This window comes from Hydra viridissima, unplaced genomic scaffold (assembly GCF_058129835.1).
Source record: "Hydra viridissima isolate aposymbiotic clone 2 unplaced genomic scaffold, HvirCarnegie_v1 scaffold_4, whole genome shotgun sequence".
Taxonomy (NCBI): domain Eukaryota; kingdom Metazoa; phylum Cnidaria; class Hydrozoa; order Anthoathecata; family Hydridae; genus Hydra; species Hydra viridissima.
This window is the reverse complement of record NW_028324303.1, coordinates 14590661-14605218: the sequence shown is the minus strand read 5'-3', so window position 1 is coordinate 14605218 and position 14558 is coordinate 14590661. Positions and strand designations below refer to the sequence as shown.

General features: G+C 28.9%; 1 protein-coding gene across 1 annotated transcript; it reads right to left on the bottom strand.

The window, feature by feature from the left end:
* Positions 1 to 9549: 9549 nt before the first annotated feature.
* LOC149890054 (uncharacterized) lies at positions 9550 to 13824 on the bottom strand. The gene is made up of 3 exons (XM_090085784.1): positions 13424 to 13824; positions 12257 to 12553; positions 9550 to 10212 (listed from the first exon to the last, which is right to left on the bottom strand). Exons 1-3 carry the CDS (start codon positions 13790 to 13792, stop codon positions 9721 to 9723), a joined length of 1158 nt encoding a protein of 385 aa, XP_089941910.1. The 5' UTR covers positions 13793 to 13824; the 3' UTR covers positions 9550 to 9720.
* Positions 13825 to 14558: the final 734 nt, after the last annotated feature.

Genomic DNA, 14558 nt, shown 5'->3' with positions numbered 1-14558 from the left:
TAAAATCATAACATAATAAATATCGTTAAAGCATAATCACGGGAATTTATGAAGTTCTTTTTCAGATGGCCCAAAATTCCGGATCGCTATTCCATTTTAGTAGAGCATCCCGCCATCGGAAAATGCGTAAATGCGTAAATTCCGATCTGAGAAATAGTTTATAAAGGTGACTCCGATGTGTTTTAATCTTTTTATTTTCCGATATTTTCCGGTGGTTTGTAGTGGCTTGCAAAATTTTGCTGTAATTTTGCGAAACCTTCGTAATTATAGATAAATACATCGGAAATGCCACAATATTACGAGTTTACGCTTTAATAATCCAACCCTTTTTTTGCGGATTTTAAATTCGATAAATAATCCGAAATATTAGTCCGATCAGATCTTGCAAACTAAATTCGAAAAACAATCTGATTCGTTTGATTTTTATAATTTTTTTTTTTTTCTTTTTAGGTGCTTAAGCTATCTAATATTTGGGAATTCTTTAACAAGATCGAGGAAAAAAAAGACGAAATGTAAGGCCTGTGGCAAAGTATACTTATTCAATGAAAGCACCACAATTTCTTTATTTGAAAAGAGTCCATTTGAATTTACATAAACAATTAGAGAGGAAAGACAAAGAAAAATCAACAATTCCAGATATTTTGATAAGCTTGCTTCTGAGGACTGAGATTTTTGGAAGTCACTGACATCAATAAAATAAGAACTGTTGTTAACATTACTTGATGGGTGATTGAGAACAGTCAACCTTTTTCTATTGTAGAAACTGAGGCATTCATTCGGATGATGAAAACTGCAACCAACGGTCAACTCAAAGCCATTACAGCAAAGAGCATGTCTACAAAATACATTCCTCTCCCTTTTTAAATTCATCCAGGAACAAGTAAAAGCATTTTCAATACAGATAAGTCAAATCTTGATGGAGTGGCCTTCACATCCGACGTGTGTACCACCGATCACCCCAATTTGTTTTTCCCTTACACTCCACTATGTAGATTCAAAGTTCTAATTAAAGCACTTCTTGGTGGAAATGTCCTGCTTCTCCCCGAACAAAATGCTGGGGAAAATATTGCTAAGAAGCTCAATGAATCTATCAACACACTTAAACTTGATTTTGGGGGCTAAATTTGAAGTAGTCAAAACTGCAGTAAAGAAAGCTATAAAGAACTGTCAGAAATTTTGGAAGCCAAAGCACTCCTTCCCTTCAATGTTTGATGATGGGGATGATGACAACTTTGGTTTCACTGAACAGCTGAGGAAGAAAGTGTTTGGTGCAGGTTATATTAATCCTGGAGGTGAAACAAGCACCAAGAAAGCCATTTCAGCTGAAATTGAGGGTACTTGAATGCAAAACCAATTCCAGCAAATACAAATGTACTGGAATTTTGAAAACAAAACCAGTATATTTACCCAATAATATCAAGGCAGGCCAGAAAAAACCTCTGTATACCTACTGCATCATCAACATCTGAAAAGGTTTTCTCAACAGTAGCAAACATATACAACTCTAAAAGAACCAATCTTTCAATCTCAAAAGTTAAAATGCTGTTATGTATGAAAGGAACTAAAAAACTCAGAAAATTTTAAGACATTGTGTGGCTAGGAAATGAATTTAGAAATAAATAAACTTTCAGTGTAATTTTGACATCTTTTTTATTTCTTAACATGCAATTTATTTCATTTCATTGTATATTTAAATACTAGAAATATATAAAAAATCTTATTTCAAAAGCATTCCTTATTCATTCCTTAATCGGCATATATCCGCAAAAACAATATCGGTTCGGATTCCTATCCGAAAGTACCAGACCAAGTTATTTTTCGGAAAAATTTAAACGAATGAATTTCCGATACATTATTTCCGGATCAAATCAATCCGTAACTAATTTGAACCGGTTTGCAAAGATAGATCGGTGCACAATCCGGTAATCTGATAAACAGTAACGGTCAGCGGCCTCTACAATTAATTACATTTTTTCTTGTAAGCGGCTTGACTTATGATGTTTCTGCATTTTAAGAATAAAAAAAATTCCAGTAATTCATCTTTACTAAAGTAACAATTTTAAAAGAAACTTTAGCAATTCCGAATAATGTTAAGGTTAGGGATAGGGCGCCAATGCCTGCATAATTGAGATCTTTTCAAATTAGGACTTGCATTATTATTTTAAAATAATGATTAATGAACCAATATGTCAAACAACAGCTTTAAAGTCTAATATATATTTGAAAGCCTAGTTGGCTTAGTCGAATTGTTTTTGAGTCAAAATGTACTTGTTGAAAGACCCTCAACAAGACTCCTCACGAATGCAGCAAGAATAAACCTGAGGTTAACCGCACGAACGAGTAAAATCTCTTTAAAAATTTTTCTTTTACAGCTATAGGAAACAATAACTTCTGGAAATTTGGACTTGAACATATTATACAAACCAAAGAAAATTCCAGGAACGATATTATTCCTTTAACAGGAGCTTTTTTAATGGTGTTTCTTCTGTTTTTTTCTGGATGTCTTATGCTTCCTTTTTATTCCCTGGCTGAAGAAACTTTTAAAAAATGACAAAAGTTTTTAAAGATTTATTTTAGCGATGTCAACAAAAATAATTTGATGTGTATTGTTAATGTTGTGTAAAATAAATAAGTTTCTAGTATTTATATTTAATCTAGTATAATATTTAATTTATCAATTTTCTTATATTTAATTTCTAATATCCAGCAAAGTTTGTTATTATTTGTGAATTCTCGCTTCATTCTCCCTTATTTATTCATTTCAACAAAATCATTCTTTTCTCTCCTTTTCTCTTTATGAAAGTAAAATTATTGAAGAATTAGGTGACAAGTAACACAAGTAGAACAAAACTAGATGACGTACGTGCAATGACGTACCTGTTAATTTCGTGTTTTATTGTCTCCATTTTCCTTACTTAAAATATTCTTTTCTGCTTTATGTAAACAGCAAGTTGATCGACAAAACCCAGTGCTTCACAGTTTTTCTTGAACTTTAAAGTTGAAACTTTAAACTCGGCGCTAAATAAAAAAAACTAAAAAAAAAATAACTGAAAGATGCAACATCAAACATAAAACACAAGAAGAAACTAAACATAAACCCATACCAATAAAAAAACTTGAATTGATTTCGAAGAATGCAAAATTAGCAAACAAAATTTGCGATGAACCAAACTGATATTGGTGTGATCGCAATTAAGTTATTGAGTTTTCACTTTAAAATATTTCAAATAAATAAATTCTATTGCATTGAGTTTAAACTCAGTTGTTATTTGTTTTTTTACTAGTACAAAATTCTTTTATTTTATATCACAATTGCAATCGATGAAAAAGTCTAGAATATAATAAAAGGGTTAAGTTACACTATAAAAGCGTAAAACGTGTAGAACAAGGTATTCTGAGCGAAACAGACTATTTTTCACTAAGAGGGATTGGGAAGAAATTGGTTTGTAAACTTCATTTTAAGAATTGCTTCTCGTGAGAATCCAAAGTGAAAATTGCGAGCTTCACTGAAGCGAAGTATCAGACAGATATTGGTCAGTTGATTGGAAAAAGCAATGTTAAAAAATAACTTTTTTTATCAGGTTCTTCTAGCTTTGAGTTCAACTTAATATTTGGCACGTGTGAAATGAAAAAGTTGTCCTTTCAGACATAGGAAGTTACAAGTACATTTGAGTGTAAGGTTAGTGTAGGGCCACAGCATTTAAGAATGTCAAGGACAGAGTTTTTAAAGCTTTTGGGTTGACTTTAAGTATCGGCCACAACTAACCCTTTTTTTAAAATCATACATCAAGTTTTCAGCTAACGCTTTGCAATTAAAATTGTGGCTTTTCTTCAGGTGAATTTCTAGCAGGTCAAAATAAGCAAAGCATTCCAAACAAGGATACAGCTTAGGATAACCTGACTTGTTATCAAGTTGAGCATGTTGGAATTTTCGAACCAAGGCTAAGCCAAAAAAAGAAGCTTCTATCTAAGATCACCTTCTTTTTGTGTCGCGAGGAGCTGTTTTATATTGGGTGACTTTTAAATTGGGTCACACGCTAGCACTGGGCATTTAACATAGTACTATCTCTTTCTGCCATACAAAGGTAAAACCATGTTTAATGAGCCGCATACGTTTAAATAAGCTATTTTTAACTCTGTTTTTTTGTTTTTCATTTTTTGTCTGTGCAACTCTTCTATTGCAGCGGCTCTCATCTCAGATTTATTTAGTCCTACCTTAGAGTAAGGGAAACAGGAATTGCACTCTCTGATTTATCATTAAGTAATTTGAATCATTATTTTTTTTTTAATTATGATTAAGAAAAAACAAAGATTACACCATTACTTTATATATTTTACAACTATGTGACTGTAATTGATTTGAAAATACTGTATTTTCTGTATTAAATAAAGAACTTATATAATGTTTTATACTATGCTGTGTTGTAAACAATAAGGAAACTATTTTAAAGCTTTTTCCCTCTTTAGACAAACAAAAAATCAATTTTTATTTACAAAACTTTTAGATCAGTTTGGTCCTTCATAAAGTTTTGACAAGTACAGAACTTCATGTGAGTTTAACTTGTAGTTTTTGCTAGTGAGATGCTGATGAAGCCAAAATAATAATAAAAGAAATTTAAGTGTATAGAAACCTACATTGACCTGCATCAAACCTTAAAACTTTCAGGAAAAAAGAAAACCAAGACATTAACCTTCAGAAAGGTATTGTTAAACTTATTGGATAACACATAAGTTTAGATAAAGTCTTTAAACAAAGTCTCAAATAACGTAAAAGTTATGATATAAAAGAACTGAAAATAGCTGCTTAGGAAGACTTTTATGAAAAACAATGGACTGCAAAGGATGTGATTGAAAACAGTCTTAAAGAAGATAACTATCCAGAAACCTCTTTTACGATAGTTACTGTTTCCAAATTATATAATGATCCTTTTTAAAAGGAAACTTTATATGATAAATTTCCTGCAGAACTAGATAAAAGGCCCCTTCAAGATGTCACTTAAGTAGGTACACTTGTTGAAAAGAGTAAAGAGAGTAAAAATAAAGTCTTGCCAAAATGTATAGCGTTTCACAACTTCTACGTGAAACTTAAAAATCAGATTAATCATAGGGGAAAGATGCCTATGATGGCATACTTAACTTTAACGTTTCTCTGAGTCATTACCTGAAAACTTAAAAAATAATTTTTGACATGGGTGTATTCCCTCTAGCATGCAGAATGATAATGAACTTCAGAACTTTTGCTATTTTGCTTTTTTATAAGTTTATACCATTAAAAAAAAAATACAAGTATGCCATCATAGGGAACTAACTGCTCCTATAATGGCACACTTTAAAGAAATTAGACAAACAAGAATTTTTTTTGTTTTTTATTAATGGAAACACAACTTATCAAAAAAACAAAATTAAAAATAAATATTTGGTCTAAGCATAGTTTTCAAAAAAATTTTTTTCTACTTCTCTTTATGCCTACACATAAACAATGACACCAAGATCTGCATTTTTGACGACAAATCCATAGTTCTTTAGAGCAAGACAGCAAATAACGTTCATAACAATGCAAAAATGCTGTATCAGATTCGAAATCCATTATATTATCACTTCCTTTAATCTCCTCACTGCAGTATTTTTCTTCAACAGTCGTCTTTCTTTTTGTTTTTCCAGCAAACTTTTCCTTTTCTTTGTTATCTTTTTCTTTTGCCTTATCTTTTAATTCTTGGATATCCGGTGTGGTATTCAGAGGTCCAGTTTTTCCAAGTTTTCATGCCCTTTTCAATTCAATTTTAGGGGTTGCTAAGGGCACTGGACACAACTTTTGTATACAAGATCTTATCCTTTTGTTGAAACAGAAGATCCAATGCATAGCAACAGAAGATCCAAAGCTTCTGATGGGGGAGATCTCATTTCCTAATGTGTTGGTTTCTAAAACTTTTGTATTTCATCTTTTTTCTTAGCCTGATCACCTTTTTATGCGCATTAAAATTTATTTCAGGCATTTTTTTCAACTCATTTTGGAGACTTTCCTATGATGGCAACTCTTCGGTATAGCATCATAGGAAAGAGTCACCATATTTATTCAAACAAGCTGTGTCTACCTTATTCTACACATAGCATTAAAAGAAGTATTCTAATAAATGTACAAAGCCTGCAGATGAAATGCATGAAAATTTCACTTCTGTATGATGTATAATAAAATCGTAATCCTAAATATATGAGAGCATTAAAACTACAACATGCGAAAATTTATGTTTGTTGATTACAAAAGCATTATTTATGTCTGAGGGACGAATTTTCACCAGAAGTAATGAATTACTAATATACACGTGTTGGTCTAATCACTTATACACCAAAACCAATATTTTTGGAAATATGACCAGTATGCCATCATAGGCGCTGTGCCATCATAGGCACCTTTCCCCTACTTGAATGAAATTCAAAAATTAGTTAAAAAATCTGTCAAGAAAAATGAAGTTAACACAACAGAAACTAACACAGCATTATATCGGGATATCTAAACTATGCTGCTGTCAGCACAAACTTGGAGCAAACTTTCTTCAGAGAGGAACACATGGCTTTTTACATACCGAGCAATATAGTGTAAATACAGTATAAAACGGAATTACAAACCGAGTATGGTATAAAACGGAATTACAAACCGAGTATAAAACGGAATTGGTTGGAATGTCTTTATCTAACAAAAATATTTGTTTACGCTGTCAACGAAGAGCATCATCTACTGATGAAGGATTTGAAAGGATACGTTTGAAAGCGTTAATACAACGGTATATTAAATGAAAATTATTTCACATAATATTGGGGAGGAGAGGATTTGTAAAATTTTAAAGAACATTTTTTGATTTAACAAAAAAGCAAAAAAAGTGACCTAAATAAATTAATAATCCTAATGTTACATTAATTGAAGACTAAAAACAGTTTCTTTTTAAATCTTTAGTGTATTCTTAGTTAATGTTTTTTCAATATATATATTTCAATATTTTTAACTATGTATTTGTATTTTTATATTTAAGTATTTTTAATCATGATTCACTTTAAGAACTGGAATAATCTAATCAACATAATAATTCCTAGACATTAACCCCAACAGCGAAATTGCTTTTTACAACACCCAAATATCTTTCATTTCTATTTCGCAATTAGACACCTAAATAAAATTCATTTGCTGATATAAGTGCAAATCGACACACCTACAATTAGATTTATAGAAATCACGTTTGAAAAAACTAAAAAAATATATTAACACCAAATAATGCAAGCATGGTAAATCATTTATATAATTCAAAGCCTAAAATGAACTCACAATCTTTTAGTTTTTGACAAGAACGCTGATTTGAAAAAGCATGTGTTAAACACATCAAAAAAAAAAAAAAGAGCTTCAAAAAGCCGAACTTCTCGTTACAAAGTGAAATGGTAAACGCCTGAGGGAGCAGTTTTCAACAAGAATGTTTATTTGAAAGTACACCAAAACTTCATTCTAAAAGAGCAAAAAAAGTATGTCATTTTTTCATTTACCTGAATGCTTTATATCTGAGGAAACTGTTTTTGAAAAGAATGAGGATTTGAAAATACGTCTTAAATATAGGGTAAAGAATGAATTAAATCGCTATGGTCACTTTTTCAATCAGAAAAGTTTTCATAACATTTTAATTACTGCCTGCTTTATTTTTTAGCCGTATAAATACATTTTTTGGTTGTAAACATATAAAATTAATCTTTTGAATTACAGCCGTTACATTTTAAAAAACGTTGGACTTTATACGTCTTCTAATCTTGATATTTTCTTCAAATACACGATTACAAAACGTAGATTATGCTAAAAAAAACCTTTTTTAACCGTATTAATTTTAGTGCTTTCCAATAACAAAAAACAAGTAAAAAAACAAGTAAAAATGTGAGACTTATAAAAACATATACTTCAGTCCATTTAGAAATATATTCATGTCAAAATGATTATGAAAAGGATAAAAAGGAGAATAAATAAACTTCGCCGTTTTAAACTTCATCTGCACATAGACTTTTCACAGAGAATATATAGTTCATTTTTATGAAAACAATAAATACGGCCATTTAATTTATCGATATTTTACCCTAACAAAAAAAAGAGTTTAAAAAACCAAAGTTTTCACATTACAAACTTGAAGAAGAGAGGGGGTATTAAAAACGTTGAATCCTTGTGCTGTATTACCAATAAACAAGGCTGAAACATAAACCCCAATATTGTAGTTTGTATTCATGAATATATAACTTGTATTCATAAATATATAATTTGTATTCATATTTGATCTATTATAAATTTCAATATTATAAATTTTAATATTACAAATTTGAGTAAAAAATATGTTTGAATTTCAAATAGGATTAGCAATACAGATATAGCTTTAACAGCTATATCTAGGTGTTGGTATTTTACTATCATCCACTATTGTTGCAGCAGCAGTTGTAATAGCTATTGACGAACAACTTTTAGCTTAGGATTTCTATGTACAGTAGGTGAGTTTATTTAAAAAAAGATGATTAAAAAAGGTTGAAAAACATGAAAAGATTAAAGGAGATTGCAGAAGCAAAGCTAATTAATGACACTGTTTTAATGGCACTCAATGATAATTTTGTATCATAAGAAGAACTTGCTATTGTTTTAAGTGAATTATCAAAGTATAGACAAATTAAAAAAGAGATAAGGTCACACGCAACATAAAAAAATATCATTTATTAATAAAGGACCAGGAGAAACCATTGATAAATGAAAAGGAGTGTTGGTCGGTGTCAAAAAAAAGTAAAAAAATAAAAAAATGATACAAGTGTGTTAATTGAAAAAACTTAATTACTGTTTTATTTAACAAAAAAATGTTTTTGATCTATTATAAATTTATAATATTATAAATTTTTATATTATAAATTTTTATATTATAAATTTTTATATTATAAATTTTAATATTATGAATTTTAATATTACAAATTTTTATATTATAAATTTTAATATCATGAATTTTAATATCACAAATTCTTATATTATAAATTTTTATATTATAAATTTTAATATTATAAATTTTTATATTATAAACTTTAATATTATGAATTTTAATATTACAAATTTTTATATTATAAATTTTAATATTATGAATTTTAATATTACAAATTTTTATATTATAAATTTTAATATTATGAATTTTAATATTACAAGTTTTTATATTATAAATTTTAATATTGCAAATTTTAACATTACATATTTTAATATTATAATTTTTTGATCTATTATAAATCTTGGCTAAAAGAAGATCGATTACAGTTCGTCTTAAAGGATTACTAAAAAAAAACTAGTTAAAAATATAAAATGTACATTAGTTCTGCAAAATAAACTAGTGTTTGATTGAAAAAACAACAACATATTTGACAATATATTTATTATTTTTTTAATTTATTGTAGCTCTATTTTTAAGGGAACACCCACTAATTCAATTTTTAAATAACAAATTATTTTTATTCATTAGATAAATCAAAAGTTTTAAACAGGCTACTCCTTAAGGGAAGACAGAAGCCCTTAACAAAATAGACTAAAGAAATAAATAACAGAAAAATAAAAAAGAAATAAAGTATTTACTTAAAAAAAAAACAATCTGTAAAAATGAAATTGCATATTTTAATTTGATCAACTTTATTTATACAAAAAAATAGAGACAAATCACATGTTATTTGTAAATGTAATATTTATCCCAATCGACCTTTATAGCTTTGATTAGATCCCCAAACAAAATGTTCTTTGCACAAATGAGGCTCTGCAAACCAGGGACCTTGAAATACTCTGTAATCAAATGACTTACTTTGCGGACATGAGTATGTATCATTGAGCAGGTTTTTCATGTTGTACTTTTCATCGTTTTTAAATGGTTCGCTATTTTTTGAAAAAGCAGAAAGATCATTAAACCAAAGATTTATCATTAAATTTGGTGAGCAGCCATGAATTGCAATGAAATAAGAACTTGCGTTTTTAAAATTTGTAAACTCTGGGATGAATTGTGCCGGAGGATCATGATGAATCACTGTAGAACAACTATATTCTTCTGCAATTGGAATAGCATTATTCCAAAGGCTTGTTTGTTGATCTCCGTATTGGTGACAAACCATTTGGTCTTCAGATTGATTTAACATTTTCAATATGACATCTTTTGAAAATAAAACGAAACCCTCATCAACACGGAGCTAAAATTGAAATGAACTAATACTTCCCTCACAGATATTAAATAAATAGATGTTTACAAAACTCAAAATAACCTAATACAGAGGATTTGAAATGCAATAACGCAAAAAAAACAAGCCGAACTTGTAGTATAGTTTATAAGGAATAAAAAAATATAATGGTGATGCAGTCAAAAGAAGTAACCTGTAGAACATAAACTTTATCTTCCAATCAACATCTGTTTAAAATTAAACTTAAACTTTAAGAATCTTAAAGTTTTGTTGTTTTTTTTTTTTTGAAAATTTTTTTCCGAAAAGTACTTTGGTTAATTCAATTTTTTCATCTTTTTTGGAGTGAGAAGTCAGTCTGAAAAAAATTGCTGCTTTTAATGAATAAATAAGTATTGAAATAATTAAATATTGCAAATTTAATTGAATAATTCTTTTTTACAATATAATTCAGGGTTATGCAAGGTTACACATGGTAAACCGGTTATTGGATATTTTGTATCGAAATTTATATCTATGCATGTTTAAGCATTTAAATATTGTAAAATTCGGATTCTAAACTACAGACCAGTTTTTTTAGACACAATATTGAGAAACACTTAAATTACACTATACAACTTTTAAACCTGGGATGTAAATTGTTTATGAAATTATTTATAACAATATAAATGAATTTCATTTAAAAGTAAAAACCAAAAAGAACCAGTTTTCGTTCTAAACTAAGATTTAAACAACTACTTCATTTATTTCCAAACAGTTTGAGTTAAATCTTCGTTTAATGGTAAAGAATAATTTTTTTTCTGGAACCTGAAACCGCAGTCTCTATGTTCTCGGAACTAAACAACATCTTTAGAGTTCTGCAAAAGAAATTCTGCAGGAGATATTTTTGTATATGAGCATAAAGTATTTTGAGTGAACTTTTTTGGATAGAAGAATAACAAAACCAATGCATTCAGCAAGGAAATTAAAATGAATGGTTCGTCCGCTATTTGAATAAAAGTTGGAATTGTTCTGTTTCCTCTTTCAGTTCCCATAAATATATTGTTTTTGCTAATGTAGTTGAAAATAAAATTAACAGGTTAATTCTTTCCTTTATTATAAAAACGTTATGAATGACGGCGCATAAATCTATATGTACTGCTTTAAATGTCACAAAAAACGTTTATTGGTTTATAAATATTTAGATTTTTTAATTGTATTTTTTTTTTTTTTATCAATTGCACCTTTATGTGACGTCAAGGTAGATAACGTTTTAGTTATAAGATTGATTATCTGTCAGATAATCTTTATCGGTTAGATATTAGATTATCTGTTAGAAAAAACGTTACAAAGTTACATTCCTCTAAGTGAAACTTGAAAATTCCCATGTTGGCAACGATAGCTATCTATGCCAATACCACGAGCATCAATTACATTTAGAGAAATGAAACGCAATATGAAATTTATTGTGATGACTAATGCCCATTGATAAGTATCTCAGTGCAGAATTTATGGTTCGAAAGAAATTTTTTCACAGTGCAAATCATATATTTTCTCTTCTCAGTGATATTGGTTATCTTTACTTAAATCAAAAGTATAATTTCTTTTGATAGTGCCTTACTTAAAGCAGAAAATTCACTAACTTTACCACATCAATTGTGGTGAAGTTAGTGTTTTCAAATAAACCTTCTTGTTAAAAACTGCTCCCTCAGGCGTTTACCATTTCAGTTTGTAACGAGAAGTTCGGCTCTTTTAAGCTCTCTCTTTTTTATGATGTGTTTAACACGTGTCTTTTCAAATCAGCGTTCTTGTCAAAAATTAAAAGATTGTGAGTTCATTTTAGGTTGTGAATAATTTAAAATGATTTACCATGCTTGCATTATTTAGTGTTAATACATTATTTTAATTTTTCACTTGCTGGAAGATAATAACTTTAAAGGTTTATATGCTACTAAAGTTCAATAAAAAGATTTATTTTCAATCTATTTCTAGTTGCACTCTTTTAAATTGACTTTAAATTAAACATTAATAACTGTAAGTTTCTAAACAAATTATATAAACAATTTATTGTGGGTCTTACAATATTTTCCAAGCAATGACAATAGCCGTATTGGATCATTTTGGGATAAAGGGGTAGATTTGTTACTAGACGATCCAAGGATAAATAATAGTCATCGTCTAAGTGCAATAGAAAGTTGTAATCATAAGTTATGTAGCTCCATACAAGTTGATAAAGCAGCCTCCCACCAAAATCCATTGGGCTCATAGATAAATGGAATACTAAGTCACCGCACATCTTCTGTTCAGCCTGAAGATTAGAAAATAGAGCATGGCCTGGATCTAATTTATCTGTGGCAAACATACACTTGATTGAAATCTAAAGAAATAATGGTAGCACCTTTTTACTAAATAACAATTAAGAGATAGAGAAGCTACTCGTACTAAATTAAAACCTTCATAAATTTAGTCTTATCTTCTAGGGTTACTCTTAAAGCATGAGTTTAACTAAACATTAAAAATAATCTTAAAATAGTCGAAACCGAAAAATGTTTCAATAAAAAAAGATTTTAGTATGTGTGACCTCTTCACATTTTGTATGTGATACTTTTATATATCTGAGTTATGTTATCTATTTTGGATTTAAAATCAAAAGTTTTGTAGGGCTTTTTTTTTTATAAATATATAGAAGCAAGAAAGCAAGTTTAACCAAAGTTAAGTTTCTAGAATTAAAGTGTTTGGCTTCCACATCGTTCAGAAACAGCTGTTTAAAATCTATTAGCTGGAACTATCTTAGAAGAACATGATTGACAAAGTCTTGTTAATTTCGGCTTTTTTTTCGTAACAACATTTATCGCACAAATATGAAAAGAGTTTAGTTTGCAAATAAGGCAAAACCAAAGAGTTCAACATAAATGTTTGTGCCCTGCGTAGAGTTATTTACTTTTTGGAAATAAATCCTATTTCGATTTGGAAGGAAATTTTAAAAAACTTCCGTCTTTTGTCGCTTCATGTTCATAACATCCTCTTTAGCTGACTGAGTTAAATTGAACTTTTTCATGAGAAATGGAAACGATCTAATAGCGAATTCTTAGAAAATTAATTACGAAGAGAATGATTATAACGATCAAAGACTTTTATATCTTACCAGACATAGGTGCCCCTTTTTTTCGCATAAGACAGGAAAATCTCAATAAAACAACGAAAATGTTAAATGTTACATTATGAAAAAAAAAATTACAAAATTCACCTTTGAAGATCGGCATCGCTTCATCCACGAATTACGAACTGCCATTCTTCTATCAAAATTACCGGGAGACGATGTTATCAGAATTAAAAGTTGGAGCTTTTCTCTTTTAATGGGAGCCGTCAAATTAAAATACGAATATATTGGATTGTTAAGCAGCTTTTGAATGTTTTCATCGAGTAAGTTACTGTTGGAAGCATAGTGGCTTTCATTAATGGAAGTCCAACGCTTGTAGACGTTATTAAGGATTATTGACCGATCAAAGATCACCAAAAAAAGTTCAATATTACATAATACCAAAATGATAATGAAAAAAGCAAATTTTACACTGATAAACATACCATATAAACTATATATATATATTTTTAACATTTTATAATTTAACAAATACAATAACAAAAGAGATTGCAAAACTTGTAACTTTTAGGAAGCTCATTCATTATTCACACAAATTCAAGCTGTGGGGGAGAGTTGTACTGAATGGAACATAGATACAGACTTTTTTTTATAAATATAATTAGTATTTATATTGTGAATAACTATGGCTAATCTTTTATTTCAAAATACTGAATTTAGAAAATTTATAAAACTGATCAACTTTGTGATTTTTCTAAGTGTAAAATGAAAACTAAATGATACTAAGTTCTTATTGCGTACACATGCTCTTATTTCATTTCAAAACAAAACAAATAAACATAACAATGTAGAAAGCTCTATAAAAAGCCTCTAACAACAAAGTAAGATTATATCATACCAGTTATTGGATCAGTTTATACAGTTTTAAAGCAGGAATTTATACAATAGATTCAATATGACAGGGGCTCTAAAGTCTGTAAAGAACTGCCTTTTTCAGCCCTCCTAATATTACATAATAAAGATCAAGTGTTAATTACTTAAAATGATAATTTTTCAAAATTTTAAGAACTCAAGATGCCATCAAGCCAGACTGTTATGTAATAAAGTTCGTTAGGTTTCAATTTTTTTTTTTTTTAAGGACTGGAGTATGGCTAAGTATAGAACCAAATTTGTGCATAATGAAGTAGATAATATAAGGGAGTGATGCAATAACTCAAGATTTAGATTTTTTAATTGACGAAAGAGGAGAGAGAAATCTAATTATAGGAAAAAGAGGCACAAA